This window comes from Melospiza georgiana, chromosome 2, assembly GCF_028018845.1.
Source record: "Melospiza georgiana isolate bMelGeo1 chromosome 2, bMelGeo1.pri, whole genome shotgun sequence".
Classification (NCBI taxonomy): Eukaryota; Metazoa; Chordata; class Aves; order Passeriformes; family Passerellidae; genus Melospiza; species Melospiza georgiana.
This window is the reverse complement of record NC_080431.1, coordinates 80085305-80108380: the sequence shown is the minus strand read 5'-3', so window position 1 is coordinate 80108380 and position 23076 is coordinate 80085305. Positions and strand designations below refer to the sequence as shown.

The 23076-nt window shown below is 44.2% G+C and overlaps 1 protein-coding gene across 1 annotated transcript; it reads left to right on the top strand.

Moving 5' to 3' along the window:
• Positions 1-15531: 15531 nt before the first annotated feature.
• LOC131097120 (epidermal differentiation-specific protein-like) lies at positions 15532-17082 on the top strand. Its single transcript, XM_058045846.1, has 2 exons — positions 15532-15583; positions 16101-17082. The coding sequence occupies exon 2, from the start codon at positions 16151-16153 to the stop codon at positions 16679-16681; it is 531 nt and encodes a 176-aa protein (XP_057901829.1). The 5' UTR covers positions 15532-15583; positions 16101-16150; the 3' UTR covers positions 16682-17082.
• The last annotated feature ends 5994 nt before the right edge of the window (positions 17083-23076 follow it).

Below are 23076 nucleotides of genomic sequence, written 5' to 3'. Positions count from 1 at the left end.
CCTGGTCACCTCTCGAGCTTTGACAGTTTTGGTGGGGAATGCTTCTGTCCACCTTGAAAATGTATCTGTCAATACTAATAAATACTGATATTCCCCTTTCACTGGGAGTTCTGAAAAGTCAATTTGCTACTGCTGTCCAGGCCCATGGCCTCTCTTAATCTGACCGAGTTTCAGCTTGGGGGTATTTTTGGGGTTAGTCTGGAGGCAAGGATCACACTGTCAGTTTACCTGAGTAATAGTGGCATATAAATTTTTGGCAAAAATTTTTTCAATCAGATATGTGTTCTAAAAAGCTTGCGGAAACTACTACTTAAAAGTCAACACTTCATTTCGATGCACTGTGTATCACTGGCAGCCTTGGTCATTCTGGGAAAGGAGTCACACTTTATAAAAGCTTTTAAGTAGTTAGGCTTCAGTGTGTTTTCTAGTGCTCTTCCTTAACTAGTGACCACAAAAATGGGAAGGGATTACCAGCTCCTTTTCAATGGTAGCCCACCCCTTGTGGTTGCATGTCTTTTTTGATTAGTATTATTGTATTATGGCTTACCTTCGAGGAGAATCTGTCCATAATTACCTCATCTTTTGCTACTTTCTTTGTCTCTCCATCCATCAGCTCATTTCCTTCTTTCAATTTTGAGCTCACTCTCTGGTGTGCCTTAATATGCCTTTTTAGGCAGCTGAACTGCTTCCAGCAGCTGGATTGTCTCTTCTTTCCTTGTGAGGTTAGCAGTCCCCTCTCCTTCTAGATGGCTCCATGTTCATGCACGACTTTGAATGCATACTTTGAGTTTGTATAGATGTTTATTCTCTTTTCCTTTTGCCACTTCTAAGGCACGGGGCAGGGCAATTATCTCGGCCTTCTGTGCAGAGGTACCTGTTGGTAAGTGTCCAGATTCTATTACCTCTCTGCAGGTAGTCACTGTACCCAGCATGTTGCTTTCCACTGGCAACATAGCTACTCCTGTCAGTGAACCAGGTCTCTGCATCGTCCAGAGGAGTGTCCTTTAAGTCTGGACGGCTGGAGTAGGTAGCTTCAATGGTCTCCAGGCAATCATGGTGTACTGCTTCTCCTTGATTCTACTGAGAAAGGAAGCTGGGTTGACAATATTAGTCTCTACTATCTCTACATCTTCTTGCTCTACTATGATGGCCTGGTATTTCAGGAGCCTCTAGCGAGAACCAGTGGCTGCCCTTTACTTCCAGTACTGCGGACACTGTGTGGGACACTAGCACAGTCATTTTTGTCCCAGGGTAAACTTGTGTGCCTCTTGAATATTCAGCACGACTGCTGCTACAGCTCTGAGGCAACCTGGCCAGCCCTTGGCTGTTGCATCTAGTTGCTTAGAGAAGTAAGCAACTGTCCTCCGGTATGGACTCAAGTCTTGAGCTAGTATTCCCAGGGCAATTCCCTGTCTTGCATGGAAAAATAGAAAGAATGGTTTACTTACATCTGGAAGTCCTAAAGCTGGAGCTGACGTGAGGGCACTCTTTAGCTGGTGAAAGGCCCGTGTGGCTTCCTTTGTCCACTGGAGATCTCTGTTTCCATCGGCAATAAGAGCATAGACGGATCTGATGAGTAGTCCATAATTATAAACTCACAGCTGGCACCACCCTGCCATGCCTAAGGTTTGGAGTGCCTTTATTGTCTGGGGTTTTGGGGTTTGGCATATGGCTTCTTTGCGAGCCTGCCCTAAAGTCTGTTGCCCAGCACTCACCTCGTACCTTAGGTAGATTATTTTCTGTTTCACTACCTGTGTTTTTTTCTTTGGTACTCTGTATCCTTGGAGTCTTAGGAAATTTGAAAGGCTTACTGTCCAGTTTACACATGCTTCCCTCGTCTGAGTGGCTACTACAAGATCATCTATGTACTGCAACAGCCTCTCTTCTTCTTGTGGAGCTTCTCAGGACTCTGGATCTTTGCAAGTTGTTCTCTAATCAGAGTGGGGGAATTTTTGAAGCCTTCAGGCACATGGACCATGTGATCTGTGTTTTGCAGTGCTTTTAGGGCTTTCCCATTTGAATGCAAAAATTTTCTGGCTGGCTTTGTGGATAGGGAGGCAAAAGAAGGCATCTCTTAGGCCTAAAACAGTGAACTAGATTAGCTCAGGTGTTAAGCAAGTTAGTAAAGTATATGGATTTGCTACCACAGGGTATAAATTCTTTGTTATCTTATTGACAGCCCTCAATCTAGTACTATCAATTATTGGGCTGATTTCTTCCCTATCTTCTTTTTGAGGGGGTACTGTTTAATTCTCACTGGTTGTGTTCCTTCCTTATACTTGATTACTATGGGGAGGCATTTTTCACCCTCCCTGGTACAGCAGAGGCTCATACCCCCGAAAATACTTATTTACTTATTCTAATATCTCTTTACTAATGTCCTTCTTAATTTCAATGGCTGTTGATGTTAAGCTTAACATCTTTATATCATTTGCCTCCAGAGTAACCTCCTCATTTGAGAATTTTTAGGGAATTGGTCATATACAAAAGCTTCTAAGTACACATGTTACTTTAAAGGTTTGCAAAAGTATGCCTTCTCAGACTGGCCAGTTGTTCCTCACACTACAACATAAACATTCTCCACAGGTACTAAAGCTTTATTTAAAACTGAATATATAGCTCCTGTATCAACTAAAATTCCACCCTTTTCTTTTCTTTTGGTCTCACTGCCTCTTGCAGAGGGGTCTGTTACCTCCTAGTTCTGGATGAAATTAGACTGCCAGGAGGGGGGTGGGTGCGAATAGGTGTACCTTTGGAGCCTAAGTCCTCTTCCCTTTTGGGGAGGTCTTCTTTACCTTTCCTCCCTTACCTTAGGAGGAGCCTTTAACAAATCATATGTACTCATTTTGCAAATTGTAATCACTTTGCATTTCAGCATGATAATCTTTGTCTGACTTCATACATTGATATCTTGTGCTGCATGCTGAACAACACATTTGATTTGCTTTCTCTTTGCTTTGTTTGTTTGTTTGTTTGTTTTTTTCCCCAAGAGCTATACCAGTAGGTCAAAGGGAGCTCTGAACTCACAGTTACTCTGTCATTCTGGGTGATTTCTTAAAGCAAAAAACACACCAGCATATGGGACCTTATCTCATTTACCTTTTCGTTTTGAAACAGCATTAACTGCAATAAGGTATTATAAATCTTGTTATTTCCTGAGCCGCCCTTATTGGCAGCCTTCTCCTAGTGAGCGCCTCCCAAAAGGGGCTAGTTCAGGAACTTCTTTGCTCTGTTAGTTCTCATTCTCTCCTTCTCCTTATACTATCTTGTTTCTACCTAAGCCTCATAGTGTCTTTTCTCAGTTTTTCTTCACACACAGACCTCCAGATGGCAGGTATCAGATGTGATTCTCCACACATAAGCTTTCGGATCTCAGGTTCTGAATTGGCTTGATCAGGAACCTTTTATTTACACTTAAGGCACAGAACAGCAATACCAGTGCCTCTCACAAACTCTGCATTGCACATAAGGTGCTAGCTTCTTAATGCATTAAAAACTCTCAGGAATTGTCTGCAGGCTATTCTGTTTATCACTTAACCTCTATGGCGGGTTGTTCTCAGTCCAAACTTACTATATTACCAGCTAAGTCCCATAAACTCATTCGTCTCTTCTAACTAAACTCTGTTTTACAAAATCTCAGTCTTTTCCAGGTCTCTTCCAGCACAATCTAATTGAAGCATTGTTTCTACTGACACTCACTTTACTACCTTGCAGAAGTCTGTGCTTGTTACAGCAAAAACTCTGATAGGCCTACAAACATAGACACACACATCTACCCCCCCCTCCCCTTATCTCAAATTCACAAGAGTCAGGGCTTGAATTTCTGTGATGGAGGGGAATTCTTGGAATCCCTTTAGATCGTTTTATCACAATTAGACATAAATCACCATACTGTAGTTCTTCTGTGTAAAATGCTACACTTATTGCAAACAAAATCCTAAAATCTCTACAAACACCACCATACAATACTTCAGCATTTATCCACATCAGGTTTCTCTGGTCCTCACACACTCTGGACACAATCAAAATAACAGCACACAGTAAAATTCTAGAGATCAAGTCTGAACTACCAGGGCAGAGAAACTACCTGAGCTCATTCTCATGGTTAAAATGTGCCAGATCTACACAAATCACCACATTTAAACACAATAAATATCTTCACTGACGTTTCTCCACTTGTTCACTTCTCTGCAGGGCACTCCCTGCCCCCACAGCCTGCCACAGCTGGTGCCTCAGGCCTCACCCAGCTGCTTCAAACACAGATAGTACTCACCCACCCCGGGCCTTGGGTGAACTCACTTGTTCGCTCTCTCTTTCATACGCCACACACTCTAAGGATTACAAGCACATTAACATTAACCACACAATGCATTAACCATACAACGATACAGTGTCCAGACACCACACATGCACATACACAGAGGTTCACTCAACCCACCTCTAGGGTCGCTAGCAGTCTGCTCTATGAGACAATGAACCCCTGTCTCTAGTCCAGCCGCTCTGCAAGCACAGGCTGAGCACTCAGACGTCTCTAAGTGACTTATTCAGCCGTCCTATCTCTCTTTTCCCCCTGGGGCCCCTCAATACATACCGTATCCTCTGCGCACCAGCAGATCCTTGTCTGTCTCTGCAGGAGGCAAGCGGAGACGAGCGGAGCTCCTCTGGGAAAATCCCGGGTCGCACCTTGGAGGTCCATCTATCCCTTCTGCCCCTGTGGGGACAGAGAAGTCCTATCTGGGGTCCCAGAATGTTTTGCAGAGATAATCAAAACTCCAAAACTTTTGTGACAGTTGTAAAGCCGGTGTGTTTATTACAGCTCTGGATGCATGTGGGAATTGTTCTCCTAAAATGAAATGCCTACTTCTGGGAACTTCAGGTCCCTTTTTATCCTTCTCTGCAATACATACGCATACTATTTCACAATAGGTTCATACATATTCATTTTTATGAATTCTGCATGACATTTGCCACTAGTTCTTCTTTATCAGAAAGAATTCCTAGGTCAGGTTGATTATGATTATGATTATGATTATGATTAATCTGCAAAACCCAGGTAAAGGGATTAATTTTTCTTTTGGGATATAGGAGCCTGGCTATCTTTGACTTCACAAAAGTTTCCTATACTTATAAAAGACTATGCCTCCTCCTGCTGCACTGTCTAAGCAAGTGTAGAAAACATTTAGAGGAGGGAGGAACATGGAGATTTCTGTCACTTGCATTTATTCTCTATCATTATTCCTTTTCTTTTTACTAATCAGATAAAAACATAATCACATTCCAATTTTAAAAAGCTACTTCAAATACCTGTTTGATTGGGTTGTTACGCATTGTTCCAGCTGTCTCCCATTCCCTGCCTTATTTCTTTCCCATGTTTTGTTTCCTTTCCATGGCAGTTGTAAGCGTTACTCCTCTGTCAAGATGAGCAAGGTCCTGGTGAAATCTTGGAGGAATTGTTGTGAGCAAAAATTTACCTGGAAATCTTCTTGTGCTTCTCTTGGCTTGGCAGCAAACTGCTCTCCTAACTGGCAAACCTACAGTGAAAGTTTGCTTAGAAGTTCAATCACTGATGAGACAAAGAAAGTCAAGAAATGGGGCAGACCTGTTGGTTCTCAAGTGCTTCAAACAATTATTCTCTGCAGTTAAATGAGTAATAAAGCTGCTGTATGCACACAGAAATAAGGTAACTTTTTTGTTTGGGTAAAGCAGGGAAGTTTGTTGTGAGAGGCTGCAGCTGCTCTTTTCTCTGATCCTTTCACAATACTCTGAGTTTCTTTTGCAGAAAGATTTTCTTTCCCTGAGAGACAATTTTTCAGGAATTCTAAAAGAAGGCATGAATTGTGGGTAGCACGTTTGATATGTCCTGGATGTGATTCTTACTCTAAATGATTCAGAAATCCAGACGACATTGCAAGCAGGACCTAAGTGTGTTGTGGGAGGGAGATGTTTGTGTGTTTTTTGTGAGAAGTTCTGAAGAAAGAGGGAGGGATGGTGAGAGGTATTCCCGGAACAGACTAGCCAATAATCTGCTGTGAGCATGCACATCTGTAATGTGAGATTATCAGCTGAGACCCTGTTGTGGCTGGGTCAGGGTCACGTACGCGAGTGTGAAGATGTTCAGCTTGCGTCATTGCAGGGCTGGCAATGTACATTTGGCATCAGATATGTGCTTCCAGAGGGGAGGGTTTTCTTGGAGAGTGTCGTATGCAGTCCGTTCCCACCCCAGCCTCCTCTTCTCATAAACCCTGGGAACACTTAATATCATCCATCTAAGGATGTTGTTCAGAGCTACTGGCACACTCTACATTTGCATCTGAGTGACTGCATGACAACTTTTCCAATCACCAGATGCCTTTGCTGTTTCTCCAGAATCTCTAAATTGAAAATCTCATTGAGAAGATTTTAAAAAAAGAAAAACATGTCTGACAGTTGTGTTTTAGCTTTTCTAGTTTTAACTGCAGATGGTGCTCCCTCTCCAAGGAAAAATTACTGCAAAGAGCAATCCAGAAAGCTTTCACTCCGGCCAGCAGCATTCCACAAATTGCCGTGCCTTGTGTGCAACCCTGCACCCTAAGTTCACTTAACTGAAGAAGTCCCCACATTCAGAAAACCTCCTGAGTGTCCAGCTGTTCATGAGCCAAGCCCCCGCAGCCTGCAGGGTGCTGTCAGATGCAAGTCCTTTGCAAAGTGCTGGGCTTCACACTTATAATTCCATCCAAGTTTTGCTTTCCAAAGCTGTGGTTTGCACTCAGGTTTGTCGGCAGACCCCTTCCAAAGGCAAGCTTGCATATTCCAAAGCTGGGATCCTTATCCTGTTATGTCAATTCACCCCACAGTGCTTTACAATTTTTTTTGGCTCAGGAAACAGCAACAATGATCAAATGCATCTGACACCAGACTCGTGTTCCTCCAGAGGCTCCAGAGCTCAGATGTTCACACAAGAGGGGACCTAGAGGCATTGGTCCTGCAGATTGTATAGGGGCTGTATGGCCCCTACACCTCATCCTTAACAAAGAACCCCTGTATCTCATCAGCCTGGTGAAAATATCTGTTAAAACAGCTTCTATGAACAATTGTAAAATAACCCTTTAATAGCAAAGTATGAATATTCTCTAAGCTATTTCTCTCAGTAACTTTGTGTACTATATAAAACTACAGGTGTGTAGTCTGACCATACATAAAATACCAAATTTAACTGAATAATCATATTTTTGATATCAAGACATTAGGACACACCAAGGATTTATCTCACATGGAGTGTAGCATGAAGGTTTGCATAAAAGTATTTCTTTAGATAGCAGGTAGGTTCCACAAAAATCACATGTGGTCCAATTTAAATAGGGTTTCTGTTTCTGTATGGGAAGACTGCTACTGAGACAAATGTGAGCTCATCTGGAATCTGTTTTGATGGCACTACAGGGGTGCCCTGCATGACCCTGAGTAGAGGGAAAGTGTTTCAAACATTAAAAAAAAAAAAGAGGTGAGGCTTTATTTTGAGGCTCTGCCTTTTATATTTCTGAGATCCACCGAGGGATTCTTTGTGGATTCAGTAAATGGTTAGTAGAAGTTCAGTTATGGTTTCTGCATGTTTTCAGGAGATGCAGGGAAATCATTGCTCTGAAGTATCTGAGCTCTGCTAAGATGTGATGAAGGGTTTTATTATGGTTCCACGTGACCTTTGTAATTCTCATCTCACTTCATCCATGCAGGCTCACGATGAAGAAAGATGTACCCAGCTGTGGCATCCAAAAATTATCTGTACAGTACAGATAAGATCAATCAAGTTCAAGATGGAAATTCTTTATTTCTTAATACAGGAGCAGTTTGCTTTGGGGGAATGTTGTATTATTAGACAGACAATATAATAAGATAAACTTCAAAGGCAACAAAAAAAAAGGTAATCTTTGTAATATATAGTTCAGTTTAAATCTTGCCATGGTGAATGACAAAACCATAAATGAAAGAAAGGTTCTGCAAATTCTCCCACATGCCTATCACTTCTTCATAGATCTCATGGATAGAATGGGAACTGATTTATTGGGAAGAGAAACCTTGACACAGCAAAGATTGGATAAGGCTGAGGAAGCAGTTGCAAAGAAAACATGTCAAGAGGTAATCCTTGAGTTTTGACAATGTTGTTTAGTGATGAATGAAAACGTACTGTATTATTGAGCCATTCAGCACATTTCTAAGTGTTTGAAAAAAACCCAACAATAAAATGTTTCTACTTGTTTCAGATTACCTGGTTTGTCCCAACTACAGGCTCCCTTCTTGCTCAACTATATTACACCAAAGACTTTTCAGGCTATGGTACACAAAGAGAGCTGTGTTTTGGCCATCTACTGGCTCCACTGTAGCTGGAGAACCTGCTCTGTAGGGATTAGGCATGTGAAACCATTGTATTTCCCATAGGCATGCTAGCAGGACTGAAGGTTTTTCAAGCTCTGTCCCCTGCTTTCCATGTTTCCAGAAAAAGCAGACCATTTGCTTTGGAAGGAAGATAGTTTTATGAGCATTTTATTTAATCTTAATAAGGATGTGTTTTGCATTTCTTCCCTGTTTGTGCTGTAGCTTGACCTCGACAGCAGCACCTGCCTGTAAATCAAGAGAACAATTGATGTGCTGCTACATGTGGCATCACACCTCAGCGAATGAGATTGAAAATATTGCAAAAAAATAATGTGGGGGAGAGAAGGGTTTTTCAGGGGAAATCAGTGCTCAGGTGTGTATGGAGAAGGATTCAGTTACTAGGAGAGCCTGGGGAAAGAAGCCAGCCAAAGCCTATGCTCACTATCCACCCATCCCTAGGTCACTGGATCAGCTCTGCTGGGATGTTCACAGCAGATACCAACATTTCTGAGACCCCATTGCCACAGCTCACAACAGGCAGTGCACCCTGCTGTGGAGAGTGTGAGTAATGCCACATATAACAGATAGAATATATGATTTCTGAAATACATAAGTGATGATTTATATATGATACATTGTATATTCTCTATAATGCATGGTATGTAATATAAAATATGAAACATACAATGTATGTATCATGTCATATCATAATCATATCAATGTTATTAAGTTGGTCCTCTGCAATCTCTCTTCTTCAAGCCTGGGATATCTGGGAAACCTGAGTTCCTTTATGGCAGGCAGAAAAATTTGGTGGGAATTTTGCTCCTCTCAAAACCAGCTCCTCTGTCTCAAGATCCCTCTAGTTAATCAGTGTTTGTCCAAACATGAAGTGGAAGGGTGGAGTTTAATTCCAAATTCACAACACTGTCTCTTGTCAATGATAGGATCACTTGTGTTTGCAGATCTGATCTTGTCGCCAAAAATATACTGGGGGTTCAGTTATCATGTGTCAGCTCACCTGTTGAGCTGGGAATAAATATTTTCTGAGTAACCAGTTTCACACACACACACACACAAAAAAAACAGTTTCAAAGAACTGTGTTCAGAAGAGGCTTTCTGAAATACAGTTTGTTCAGCAAATGAGTCAAAACAAAGTGGCACAAATACCTCAAAATTAATTTTTCAGATTAACAAGAAAGAAATAATCTAAATACTGCAATGCAATTTCAAATTATAGGGAACAACAGGTGATAAGGCATTCCAGTGCTGTGTTCTGACCATGCCTGAGTCATTAAATGGTGTATGAAGCCTTCATTATGCCTGCAGGTGGAACCTTGGCATTTAAATCAGCTTGCTGACAAGGGAGCACTGCTTTGGGTACATCTTGTCTTTTAGCAGCCTGCTGTTAGCATCCTGCACATGTATTGCAGAACACAGGAAGCAGGTATGCCTGCTTGTCATCTGGTTTCCTGGCAGACAAGATCTGACCTTGAGCCTAATTTGGCAGTGAGCTAAACCAGCCTGGTCTTGTTCTGTGGTTGGTTCTGCCTGTGGAACAGCAATTCCTCTTGTCACCGTGCTGAGGTTATCTGCAGGGTGCTTTGCAGGGCAGACACGTTCAAGACTTATCTTGCTAAGGCAGCAACTGAGGCACTCTCCAGACCCAGCCAAGGCAGCCCTGCAGCCCAGAGAGCCCAGACAATTTGGGAATCTGGCCTCAGCGGTGCTGATGGGCTGGCTACCTCACAGCAGTGCAGCATGGCACAGAACTGCTCTGGAGCCTGAAGGGATGCAAGGTGCCAGCAATATTATTGGAATATTTACCAATAAAGCCGGACGGGATGTGCCTGAGCTTGTCTGGCCCTTGGTGCTGAACCAAATAGTGGCAACTATGGTGGTTTCACCCCAGAGATACTTTTGGCTAGCTGGATGCTGCAGCTGGACGCTTGGAGGCATGTCCAGGAATGCAGTAGCTCCGGTGGCTGCGGATGGATCTTTCTCCTGCAACAGGATCTGCCCCTCGGGTTTGCCTCTGGCGGAGAAGATTTAGGAGATGGTGAAGGAAAAGGAGTCGGTTCTGCTGGAGGGTTTCAATCCATAGCTTTATTCTGGCCCACAGGCCTCTGAATGCATCAACAGCTCCAACAGAACTCCTGAACCGCGTGGCTGCTGTTCCTTTTTACCCAGGGGAGAGGGGGAAGGAAGAGGAAGGAATCCCACCAATCAGGTACATGGGAGGAGGTCTTAAGGGACAGAGGACACCTGGATGGCCCAATGCCCCCCCAGGGGTAGAGGGCATCCTTTGAATCTGCCAATCACTCAACGCCCTTCTGGAATTCCAGGATTGACAGACAGTGCTTGGCAGGGGTCAGGGAGGGAAAGGAGAGGTGATTGACACACCTGGGAGGGAATTATCAGGGGAGGGACCCGAGGTTCTGAGGTAAACCCTGAAATCACAATGCAACATGCACCTGAGTGAATGGATCCTGCTGTGAATCAGCTGCTCCGAGCACACTGATGGACACACGGACACACCGCTCCGGGACCCAGGCTCACACCTCTGCTTGGGGCAGGGCTGTGCCCTACAGACACTGCAGCTCCTGCTGGCCCTTGTCAGATGTGAAAAATTCCAATCACTTGTTTTTAAAATTTTTAAAGTTTAATAGTAATAAAATGGTTGTAAAAATAGTAATATAATTAGAGTAATAAAAATTGGGACAATTTGAATTAGGACAATATGAGACAACAGAAACAAAGAGTTACAGACGTCCAGGTACCTTTTTCTGGGCAGTATAAGCCCGAAAAAGGACACTCGCTAACAGAGGATTAACCCTTAAAAACAATAGCCTGTTGCATATTCATACACTTCATACATGATGCATAAATTCCATTCAAACACAGGATTCTGTCTGGTCATCGTCAACTTCTTCCTCATAATCCTAACAGCGCCTTCGAGGCGGGAAGAAGTTCGCTTCTCCTGATAAGAGGGCAATAAATTCTTTTTCTCTGAAAGATTTAGGTGTCCTGTGACTGCTATCTCACTGCGAGTCCTTTCTTAAAAAAGTATCTTACATAGCATAGTTTCTATTTTAACATTTTGTTATAACCCAAAACTATATTTAACACACTACTTAAGAAAATTATTACAGCATAACTTTCTAACACAGCACATATAATATTCATGTTAATATTTGCAAAAAGTCAATCATACAATACGCATTTTTCACATCAGATGAACACAAGAATGTGCACAGAGGCTGTGTGGACACTCTTTGGGTGGGCAGGGGAACAGGGTGACTGACGTGTCAACTCTTGGCTGGACTGAGGCAATAGAGCCCACCTAAAGCTTGTCACAGTCCTCTTAACCTCATTTGAGTGTAGACCCAAGTCACAGAGGGTTTTATTTGTACAATGTTGTCACTTTTCAACAACTGGATTTTTCAAATGCTAGTCTTAATAAATCTTATTTTTTATTAGCATTAGTATCAAAATTTTGAATGTTCTTCACTTCTGCCGTATAAGAGAGGGAAGTTCTTTAAGAACATTTATCCTTAAAGAAGGTGTTGAGAGAAGATATCTGTAAAAAAAAACTCTTTCTGAATTTCATGGATGAAATATCATTCTCCTGCGGTCTTATTGCTGATAATTCTGACAGTTGAGAAACTCCCTAATGAACCTAATAACTATGGATGAGTGTCAGGTTTGTCAAAATAAAAAGCGATGCTCTCCCACCAGGCTACTGCATTCCCACCTGGATCTTCATGTTTGTTACTTCATAAATCAGCAGGATCTCCTCTGCTTCTAAAAGAGCTCAGATACTTTAGTTATTCAGTCTTTAACATAAAAAGGATGGGTCACCCATGGGCTGAAACAATAGAGCACTGACACTATTTCTTGCAGATTATCTCCCTCTCTTGGCGACCAGGATCATTACCCTTTTGGGACTGCTCTTTTCCAGCTCCATAGATATCACTTTTTTGGTTCCTTTTTCACCAAGACACTTCTCTTTGTGCCTCTGAGATGGAGACTTGCAGTCCCAATATATTTATGACTGAGACACATATGCTGCAGGAGGTGAGGGGGTGCTTGTTTAACAAATTTGCCTGTGTCACCCCTTGACAAAAGAGCTGCCATCCAAAAGGGTCTTGAAGGCAGGTGGAACGGACTGACAAGGACTCTTATGAAACTGGAAGTGGACAAAGTCCTGCATCTGGGAAGGAAGAACCCCGGCAATGACAGGTGCTGGGCACTGACTGTCTGGGGAGCAGCTCTGCTGAAAAAAACCTTGTGGTTTTTGTAGGCACAAGCTGAACATGAACCAAATCTGCCCTGGCAGCAAAAATGACCAACAGCATCCTGGGCTGCACTTACAGGAGCCTAAGCCAGCAGATTAAGGGTCATTGCTTCTTTGGCAGCATTTAGGACACTGCATCCAGTTCTGGGTGATGTAGCATAAGAAGGTGTTGGTAAACTGGGCGAGTTCAATGGGGGGCCATGGAGAAGGTCAGGGGGCTACAGCACTAGCCCTGGGAGGAGAAGCTGGGGAACTGGAATTGTTCAGATGGGAGAAAATGTTTCGGTGAGACATAATAGCAGCTTCCCAATACTTATGAGCAAGTTACGGAGAAGATAAAGCTAAACTTTTCAGAGTGCATATTGTAGGAGGATGAAAATGCGAGAAACAACTAAATCAAGAGAGCATTCAACTGTCCATAATGAGAAAAATTTTCATGATGATGTCAGAAAATATTAAATCATACCACCCAAAGAAGTTGGATAGTCTACATACTCTGAGGTTTTCCAGACCTGACTGGATAAAGCCACCAGCAGCCATAATTCACCTCACAGCTGTCCCTGTATTAAGCAGCTGACTGGATCCATTGACAATCAAAAGTCACCTTGAAATTCAATTACTCACCAATCCTACCATCCTCCTGGCTCCCTGGATCATTCAAGCTCATCACATAAGGGCCAAGACAGGCAAATCCCACTATTTCCTGAGCTATATTGCTCCTGAGGAATCCTGCTGTAAATAAAGATGATCAATGTCCCTTGTCCATCTCATTCAGCCTGGTCAGACCAAGGCTGTCCTGATGGGGATTTCTGTGCACTGACATTGCCTCAGTGGGTCTAATGAGCTCCTTTGCATTGTCCTTGCACTCAGCAATTAATGTGTCCCTGCAATTTGTCTCTCCACAGTTTAATGTTTGGGGCTTCCTTGGTGAATTTGGTTTTTTGGAAGGGAAATTTTTCAAGATGTGGCTCTCCGTCTTGCCAGGGAGTACAAATACAATCACATTCAAGGACAAGTGCAAGAAAAAGAGAACTGAGAGAGCATCTGTGGATCTGTAGGATTTCGTAACACAAGATGCTCTTCTGAGAAAGCCCATGATAGTTCCTGCAAACAGCTGATCAAGATTGAAAGTAAAAGGAAAGAACACTAAAGTTAATTTAAAGAGTGTTTATTTTTTTTGTGGGAAAGCCCCAGTTCCAGGGTTTCTGTCTGGCCAAGTCACTTTTCGAGTGCCGTGTGTAGGGAGAGCTCAGGATGAGCAGGGTTCAGCCCCAGGAGCTCCTCAGCTCAGCTGCTGGAGCCCAGGCTGCAGAAGAATTATCTGAAGCATTTACTTCAGACTGAATTGGGAAAATGTTTGGATTCATATTTAGCACAATAAAATGGAAAGAAACACCATGTCTAATCAGATTCAAGTGTTTAAATTCAAAACTGACAGTATAAAGCACCATTTACGATATTCAGTATTTTGTACAAAATAAGTATCTGCGAAGATCTCTGGTGATCTTTTGCCATGTCTCTGCTTGAAATTCTGACTTTGAAGCTGTTTTTTCACCATACCAGTACCTCTCTATTTACACTTCTTTTCTGGGTTCCAAACTGTGTTCTTCTATCTGGTTTTGAGACAACAACATTGGTGCTTTTGTTTATCATCTACAATAGTACCATGGTCATCTATTACTATACATAAATATATACATTAATACATATATCACAGAAACAGAGAATGGTTTGGGCTGCAAGAGACCCTGAAGAACCCTTTGAGGGATGGTGCATCCACACCTTGAGAGAGCTGAACATGAGCCATCAGTGTTCCCAGGTGGCCAGGAAGGCCCATGGCACCTGGCCTGGATCAGCAATGGGGTGGCCAGCAGGAGCAGGGCAGGGATTGTCCTCCTGTACTCAGCACTGCTGAGGCCACTCCTGGAATCCTGTGTTCATTTTGGGCCCCTCACTGGCAGACAGACGTTGAGGTGCTGGAGGGAGTCCAGGGCAGCAAGGCTGGTGAAGAGTCTGGAGCACAGGTCTGATGAGGAGCCACTGGTGCAACTGGGAGTTTTTATTCTGGGGAAAGGGAGGCTCAGGGCAGATATGTTTACTTTTGACAGTTCCTGAGAGGAGCTTTTGGCAAGGTGGGGGTTTGTCTCTTCTCCAGGCAGTCAGTGGTGGGACAAGGGGAAATGGCTTTCAGTTGTGTATGGGGAGGTTCCGGCTGGATATTAGGAAACATTTCTTCATTGGAAGATTGTTAAGGTTTGGAATGGGCTGCCCAGGGAAGTGGTAGGGTCACCATACCTGAAAATATTCAAAACACAAGTGGAAATGATCCTTTGCAATACGGTTTAGGGGGTATGGTGGCATTTGGTTCAAGGCTGGATTAGATGATCTTAGTGGCCTTTTCCAACATCAATGATACTGTGATTGTAAGGAGAAGAGGGAAAAGAAAAAGAAAAATATTACATGAATGTCACCACTGTCACTCGGAAATCTTCCATCAAAACTGTTAGTAAGACTAAGGTTGTGTATGCAATATTATTCCCTGAAAAGCAAAAATGAAAACTCCAATAGTCAGAAACATTCTGTAGCCTGTGTGTCTAAGAATGCTTTGATACATTTTTATTACTCTGATTCTATTTTCTTCTAGAGAAGAAGGACAAACAGGAATTGAACTTCCCAGGTTTCATCAAGTCACTCGCACTTCATGGGACTTTTGAAAGAGACAAAGAAGATGTCTGATCATAGGAACATGTAATCTAGGACAGGATAGTTAATGATTTTTGGTGCCTGGGGGCATGGTACCACTTCCCAGTTCTGTGCAGCTGGCTGTTTCACAAGACTTCTGAGCCAGCTATAAAGGGAGGCTGGTAAGATGCCCTTCCCAAACCACAGCCCTGCACTGGAGGAATTGCCCTCAGCTCTCGCAGCCCTGCAGCTGACAGCAAGGTAAGAGGCACCCTTGGCACAGGAGAGCTGGAAGGGTTTCTTGGGCAACTGCTGTGAAGTGCAGGGCAAGGGCAGGAGGCTTTAGTGCTGGGCTGAGAGCTGCAGCACAGCCGTGAGGCTCTGCTGTGTGCGTGTGCAGAGACTGAAGCCATCTCTCAGGGCATGAGGAGATGGATGGCTGCTGCAGGAGAGACAAACCTGACCCAGGGACAGCCTGGAGGGGGCCAGGGAGACACAGTTGTGGGGAGTGAGTGTGAGATAATTTAAAACTTCATCTTGGATGTATATCTAACCCAACACATAACTATTTAAAAGTGGGCAGTTGTGGGCACATATTTCATTTTACTTTTTCCCTCCAAATACAAACTACTATGTAAAGCCTTCACTCTTTTCCAGCTGTTGATACATTTATTCATTGTTCAAAATGTTTTACATTTTCTTTATTTCCCCATGCTCTCTATCATTTTGTAAAAAGTCTTCTTACAAGCATTCTTGTTTTCATCTTCCTTTCATGCAGGCTGTCATCCAAGGCCAACAGCAAGGACTTTCATCCTCAGGACTCTTGAGATGGGCAAAATCATCATTTATGAGCATGCCAACTTCAGGGGGGTGTCTAGAGAAATAACTTCTGACATTTCCAATCTGGGGCATTTGGACTTTAATGATATTATCTCCTCAGTGAAAGTAGTTGGCCAGCCTTGGGTGGCTTATGAGCACATAAATTATACAGGCAGGCTAATGGTACTAGAGGAGGGCGAACATGACTATGTTGGTAGAAGCATGAATGACACGATCAGTTCTCTGCAGATGATCACTGAAGATCTGCATGATCCCCAGATCACTCTCTATGAGCATCCCAACTATCATGGGAGGAGCAGAGTAATAAGGCAAGCAACCAACCTGGCTGCGGGATTCGACAATGACATCATGTCTTCCCACAAAGTCCAGAGAGGTGCCTGGCTGCTGTGTGAGCACAGTGATGGAAGTGGGATTCAATACATTGCACGAGAAAAAGATAACCTTCCACATTACTCAGCAATCTACCTCAATGATAGGCTTTCCTTCCTGCGTCCTCTTCGCCCTGGCCGCTCTTATTAGAATGCAAATCCTCCAAAGCTGAGAAAATATGCAGCGCCAGCAAGAAATTTGAGATCTAGATTTCTCCTTCTGCTTGTGTAGCCTTTTTTCCCTGGGAAGTCTCTGCTGTGCTGCACTGCAGATCTGTACTTCTCTATCCTGCCTTGCATGCTTCTCCAGCCCCATAAATGAAAGTATTATCACGCTTGATCATATGAAAGAGTGTCCAAGCTAAGAAATGTGCCAGGGACATGTAACCTAATACACCCCCACCTGGCATTCCAGAGTCCTGGGCTGTGGAATGCTGAAACATTGCATGTTGTCTCTGTTGCTAAGTGAAACAAAAAATGTAAATGTAGGGCCAGCATTGCCTTCTTTAGAATTTGCTTTACAAAGGTACCATGGCTTCTGCCATTGTCTGTAATCCGTTTTGCTTTGGTGCCATTAAAGAATCTTTTGCAATTAGCAGTGAGTCTGTTTAGCATCTTTACAATAAATAAATATTGGTCTTTCATGGTGGACTGTCTCTGTGTATCCGGAGAATGGTTGATAAAGTCATATCATATTTTTCCTGGACGTCTCCTGGAGCACTGTCTCCTTCCAGTTTCACTGGTCAGTAACAGTGGGTTTGGGTTTGACTCAACCAGTGCGAAAATCTTGGTGAGCATGTTGATTATTGCTGTGATCCCGGCCAAAATCTCCCGTGAAGTGTAGATAGATAGCACATTTTTGATGGTATTATGTACAATCAATCACACAAATGAATCACACTGGTGATAGAGTCTTCCACTGCCCAAATCACATAATCAAAGAGTAAGTTCTCATAACTTTTAATTGATTGGTTGTTTGATCCCAGTGGAAACAACTGATTGTGTTTTTAAACCTGTAGTATCTTGATATGGCAGGAGGGATGACAAGGTATTCCATGATCTGTTTTGCCATGTACAAGTTCAGCTGGACGAGCAGAGTCTCAGCCCTCCTGCAGCAGTGCCTGATGAGAGCTGCAGCCCTGAGCTGGGCACTGTGGCAGCTGTCCCATGGCAGCTCTGCCCTGCAGGGTTCCTCTCTCTGTGCTGGCCTGCTGTGTGCCCTGATTTCCTTGTCCTGGTCCCAGACAGGAGCTGCACTTGGCCTCTTTGAACCACATGAGGTGCACATGGTGCCAGTGCTGGAGCTTGCCAAGGGCCCTTTGGAGGTTCCTGAGGACAGTTCTGTCTGTCTGTCTGTGTTTCTGTGGCTGCCATGCCCAGCTGGAGCTGTGTTCCCTGTGCTGAGGCTCAGGGCCCCTCTCAGCTCCCTGTGCCTTCCTGCAGCCTCTCTCCTCCTGTTCTCACCCACTGACACAGCCCTGGCCACTTTCCCAACGCTTCCTGTTCCCTCAGCCCCCTGCAGGAAATATTTTCACAGCAGTGCAGTAACAAACCTTGCTGTCCCACACTGCTGTCTCTGCCCTGGCTTCATCACCAGCATGGGAAAACATCTGCCCATTCTCTGTCCTGCCTTCAGCAGCAGCTGGAAGTGGAAAACACCTGGAGGCTCCTTCCAGCCTCAATTGTTCCAGGAGTCCATACACTGTGCTTGGGATGTGATAGGCATAGCTACCCCTGCCCCAGGGAGGAGTGCAATCCTAGAGAACAGCCAAGGAAAGGTTCAAGGAGAGAAATATGGATGGTTTCAGGAACTTTTCAATCTGCTAATACAAAGGGTTGAGTTTTGTTTGGGTTTTTTGTTTGTTTTTGTTTTGTTTTGTTTATTTTTTAATAGCAAAAAATTATTTTGAGTTTTTCAGTAATAGCAGGATGAAGTAAAGATGGAGAATGACTTTAGCCTTCAGTGGAGGGGATTACATTTGACAAGAGAGCAAGTAAGTGCTGCTGCTGAACTGGGAGGGAAGGCTGATGTTGGGGAATTTGAATTGATAAATACACCACAAGTAATCCCCAAGGTATTTTATACATGACTTGATGACGACATTATTTCAAGGAAATTGAACAATAAATGCAATTAACCGGAAAGTGACAAAGGTTTTAAAATCTTTCTTAGAATAACTGACAGCAAGATATATTCTGGAAAGGACCTCCCTAGACCAATCCTTCTTCACAGTAAAGATGTAACCAAAGGGAAACAGGTTACTCATGGCCATACTCAAGTGATTTCTGAACAACCACAGGGCTGGAGATTCCCCAGGGTCTCTGGCCTTACCAAGCAGCAGACTGGACCCCATGGCACCATAAGGTCACTTTCAACCAGAATTGTCCTGTGATCCCACAATCCTCCTGCCTTGCATCATCACTCAAGCTTATGATTTATGGATCAGGATGGGCAAATCCGAGTATCACCTGAGCTGTATTGCTCCTGAGGAATCTTGCTCTAAAGAAAGGGTCTCAGCTGATAATCTCACATTACAGATGTGCATGCTCACAGCAGATTATTGGCTAGTCTGTTCTGGAAATACCTCGCGCTTTCCCTTCCCCTTCCTTCAGTAATTCTCAGGAAAACACACAAGCACCTCCCTCCCACAACACACTTTCATACTGCTCACAATGTCTTCTGGATTTCTGACTCATTTAGAGCAAGAATCTAGAACATCTAGAACACATCTAGAACACATCAAAGGCGCTACCCATATTTTCATCCCTGGTCCATTCCTTCTTTCAGAACTCCTGAAAAATTGTCTCTCGGGGAAAGAAAATCTTTCTGCAAAAGAAACTCAGACTGTTGTGAAAGGATCAGAGAATAGAGCAGCTGCAGCCTCTCACAATTAACTTCCCTGCTTTCCCCAAACAGAAAAGTTACCTTATTTCTGTGTGCATACAGCAGCTTTATTACTCATTAACTGCCGAGAATACTGGTTTGAAGCACTTGAGATCCAACAGGTCTGCCCCATTTCTTGACTTTCTTTGTCTCATCAGTGATTGACTCTAAGCAAACTTTCACTGTAGGTTTGCCAGTTAGGAGAGCAGTTTGCTGCCAAGCCAAGAGAAGCACAAGAAGATTGCAAAGTGATGCTTTCAGGAGGTGCATTTGCAGGAGTGATCTGGTGTGTCATTGATGTTCTGGGCCTCTCTCAGCATTGAGGTTGCACTGCCATTGTTGCTTTCCTGATGGTTTCAGCCAGATGCCCTCTCACACTCACAGAGTTGGCTCACTTGACTCACACATCTCAACTCTTTGGAGCATGGGCAGAGGAAGAGAAAAGCACCCTGGTCACCTAACTCCAACCTTCCTGTAGTCTGTCAGCAAAGGATTTTCCTGTTTTGTTCTTTTCAATCCCACAAACTCTTTATTTAGACTCCTTTTGAAGAGGAGCTGTTCTAGTCAGTACTTCTGTACAGGTTTTACCCTACCTCAGGCATGACACTATTGAGTACATGCAAGCCCTGAGAGTTTAATTCCAGTCCTGTCAGAATGGCTTCTCTCTGTCTCCTTTCTGTGGTGGATAAGATGTTGAAGTGCACTTGCATCCTGCACAGCATGAGAACTGGAGGAGCAGGGGAAGGGAAGAGTTTATTCCAACTCCTCTGAACAGAGGGCACACCTGGAATACTGCATCTGTTTCAGATGCCCTATAAAAAGCACAATGTGAACAAAATGGTGGAGCCCCATACAGGCCAGTGGATGGCACAGGAGCATCCCATGAACCAGCAGAGTCTGAGGGGCCTGGTCCTGTTCAGCCTGCAGAAGACAAGGCTCCTGTTATCCGAGGGGCTCAGCAAAGGACAGCTGGAAAGAGTCTTAGATGGCAGCAGGGAAACTCAGACATAAAAAAAGGAATAAACAAAGCATGCAAATGATTGCTCAGCTCTGGCAGAAAGGCAAGAGACCCTAGAGAGCCTCCACCTTGTACTTTTTCAAAAATCACTTGAGGATGGCCGTTAGTAACCTTCTTACCTTGTATCTACTGTGAGGAAGGCAGTGAAATAGGGAAGTCCCTTCCTGAATAAATCTTTCTGTCAGTAATTCTCAGGAAGTTTTAAAAACCTTTGTCACTTTCTGGCTAATTGCATTCTTTGTTCAATTTCCTTGAAAAAATGGCAGGATCAAGTCATGTGTACATTAACTTGAGGATTACTTGTTGTGTATTTATCAATTCCATTTCCCCAACATCAGACTTCCCTCCCAGTTCAGCAGCAGCTGTTACTTGCTCTCTTGTCAAATGTAATCCCCTCCACTGAAGGGTCAGAGTCCTTCTCCATTTTTACTTCATCCTCCTATTACTGAAAAAGTCACAAGAATTCTTTGCTATAAAAAACAGAACAAAAAAGATAAACCAAACAAACAAATAGACACCATTTGTAACAGCAGATGGTTCCTGAAACCGCCCCATCCATATTTGTCTCCTTGAACCTTTCCTTGGCTGTTCTCTAGGATTGCACTCCTCCCTGGGGCAGGGGTAGCTGTGCCTATCACATCCCAAGCACAGTGTATGGACTCCTGGAACAATTGAGGCTGGAAGGAACCTCCAGGTGTTTTCCACTTCCAGCTGCTGCTGAAGGCAGGACAGAGAATGGGCAGATATTGTCCCATGTTGGTGATGAAGCCAGGGCAGAGACAGCAGTGTGGGACAGCAAGGTTTGTTACTGCACTGCTGTGAAAATATTTCCTGCAGGGGGCTGAGGGAACAGGAAGCGTTGGGAAAGTGGCCAGGGCTGTGTCAGTGGGTGAGAACAGGAGGAGAGAGGCTGCAGGAAGGCACAGGGAGCTGAGAGGGGCACTGAGCCTCAGCACAGGGAACACAGCTCCAGCTGGGCATGGCAGCCACAGACACACAGACAGACAGACAGACAGAACTATCCTCAGGGACCATCCAAAGGGCCCTTGGCAAGCTCCAGCACTGGCACCATGTGCACCTCATTGTAAATTGGCTGCTCTCTCCCAGAGCCATTCGGGCCTGACCCATCCAGCGCCGGACCCAGGCCCCTGCCAGCCTTTACAAGGACAAAAGCAAAAGACTGGAAGTGTTCTTCTCCTCTCAGGACCAATAATCCCACAGCTTTACTGTGGAATTACTCCAGGGGATCCTGCATGGGGAGTAGTTGGTGTCCCAGGAGAAAAAGAGAGGGAATGCCTAACGAGGGGAGACTTTACACCTGGGGGAATGGGGGATGGTGGAATAGGACCACAGCCAATGGGACACAATTGAGGAACGGGCCAGGGGATGAGTAAACCCGGGACAAACTACTACCAGCAGGGATTAGGAGTGGGGAACACCATGTGATCAGTGCAGATTATCAAACACCCAGTGCAAAACCAACTAACTAACTATTTAATGCAATAAAGCACCTCATGTGGTTCAAAGAGGCCAAGTGCAGCTCCTGTCTGGGACCAGGACAAGGAAATCAGGGCACACAGCAGGCCAGCACAGAGGGAGAGAGGAACCCTGCAGGGCAGAGCTGCCACGGGACAGCTGCCACAGTGCCCAGCTCAGCGCTGCAGCTCTCATCAGGCACTGCTGCAGGAGGGCTGAGACTCTGCTCGTCCAGCTGAACTTGCACAGGACTCACCAGGTCCTGATCTACCTTGTCATTCCTCATTCCTTATCACGCTATTGCAGGTGTGAAAAACAAGACAGGTTTTCCCATTAGGATGAAAGAATTGAAATTATTGAAAACATTCTGTTTATGATGTGATTTAGGGCAGTAGAAGACTGCATCATTGCTACAATCACTGCCTTGACATAGAACCAAGCGTGTGATAGCCAGGTACAATCCGGAGGTGAGAGTTTGGCCAGGATCAGCAATGATCTACATGCTCACCAAGACATTTAGAGTCAAGCCTGACCCCACTGTTAATGACCAGTTAAACCAGAAGGAAACAGAATTCTGCAGGAGACATCAAGGAAAAAGTTTTGGAAGTAACTGTGGGGGACCATTCTCTGGATACACAGAGACATTTCAGCATGGAAGAGCAATATTTATCTATTCCAGAGATGCACAAAACAGACCCAGTGCTGATTGCAAAGGATTCTTTATTGGCAGTAACACAAAATGGATTAGAGACAATGGCAGAGGCCACAGTACCACAAGGGCATTGCAATGCAAATTACAAAAGAAGTGATGCTGGTTCTGCACTGACACTTTCTGTTTCACTTAGCCACACACACAACCTGCAATGCTTCTACATTCCACAGCCCAGGACTCTGGAATGCCAGCTGAGGGTACAACAGGTTTCACACATGTGGAATTCCCTCCTCTAGCTTGGACACTCTCATATGATCAATCCTGATGATTCTTGCATTGGTGGGGTGGGAGCAGCGTGCAAGGCAGGATGGAGAAGTGCAGCTCTGCAGTGCAGCAGAGCAGAGAGCACTGACATTCGGTGGTCCTGTGACACTGGGGGAAAAGGCAGCACCAGCAGAGGCGGAGATCCGGGTGTCAAATTTCTGCATCTTTTCTCAGCGCTGCAGGTTTTGCATT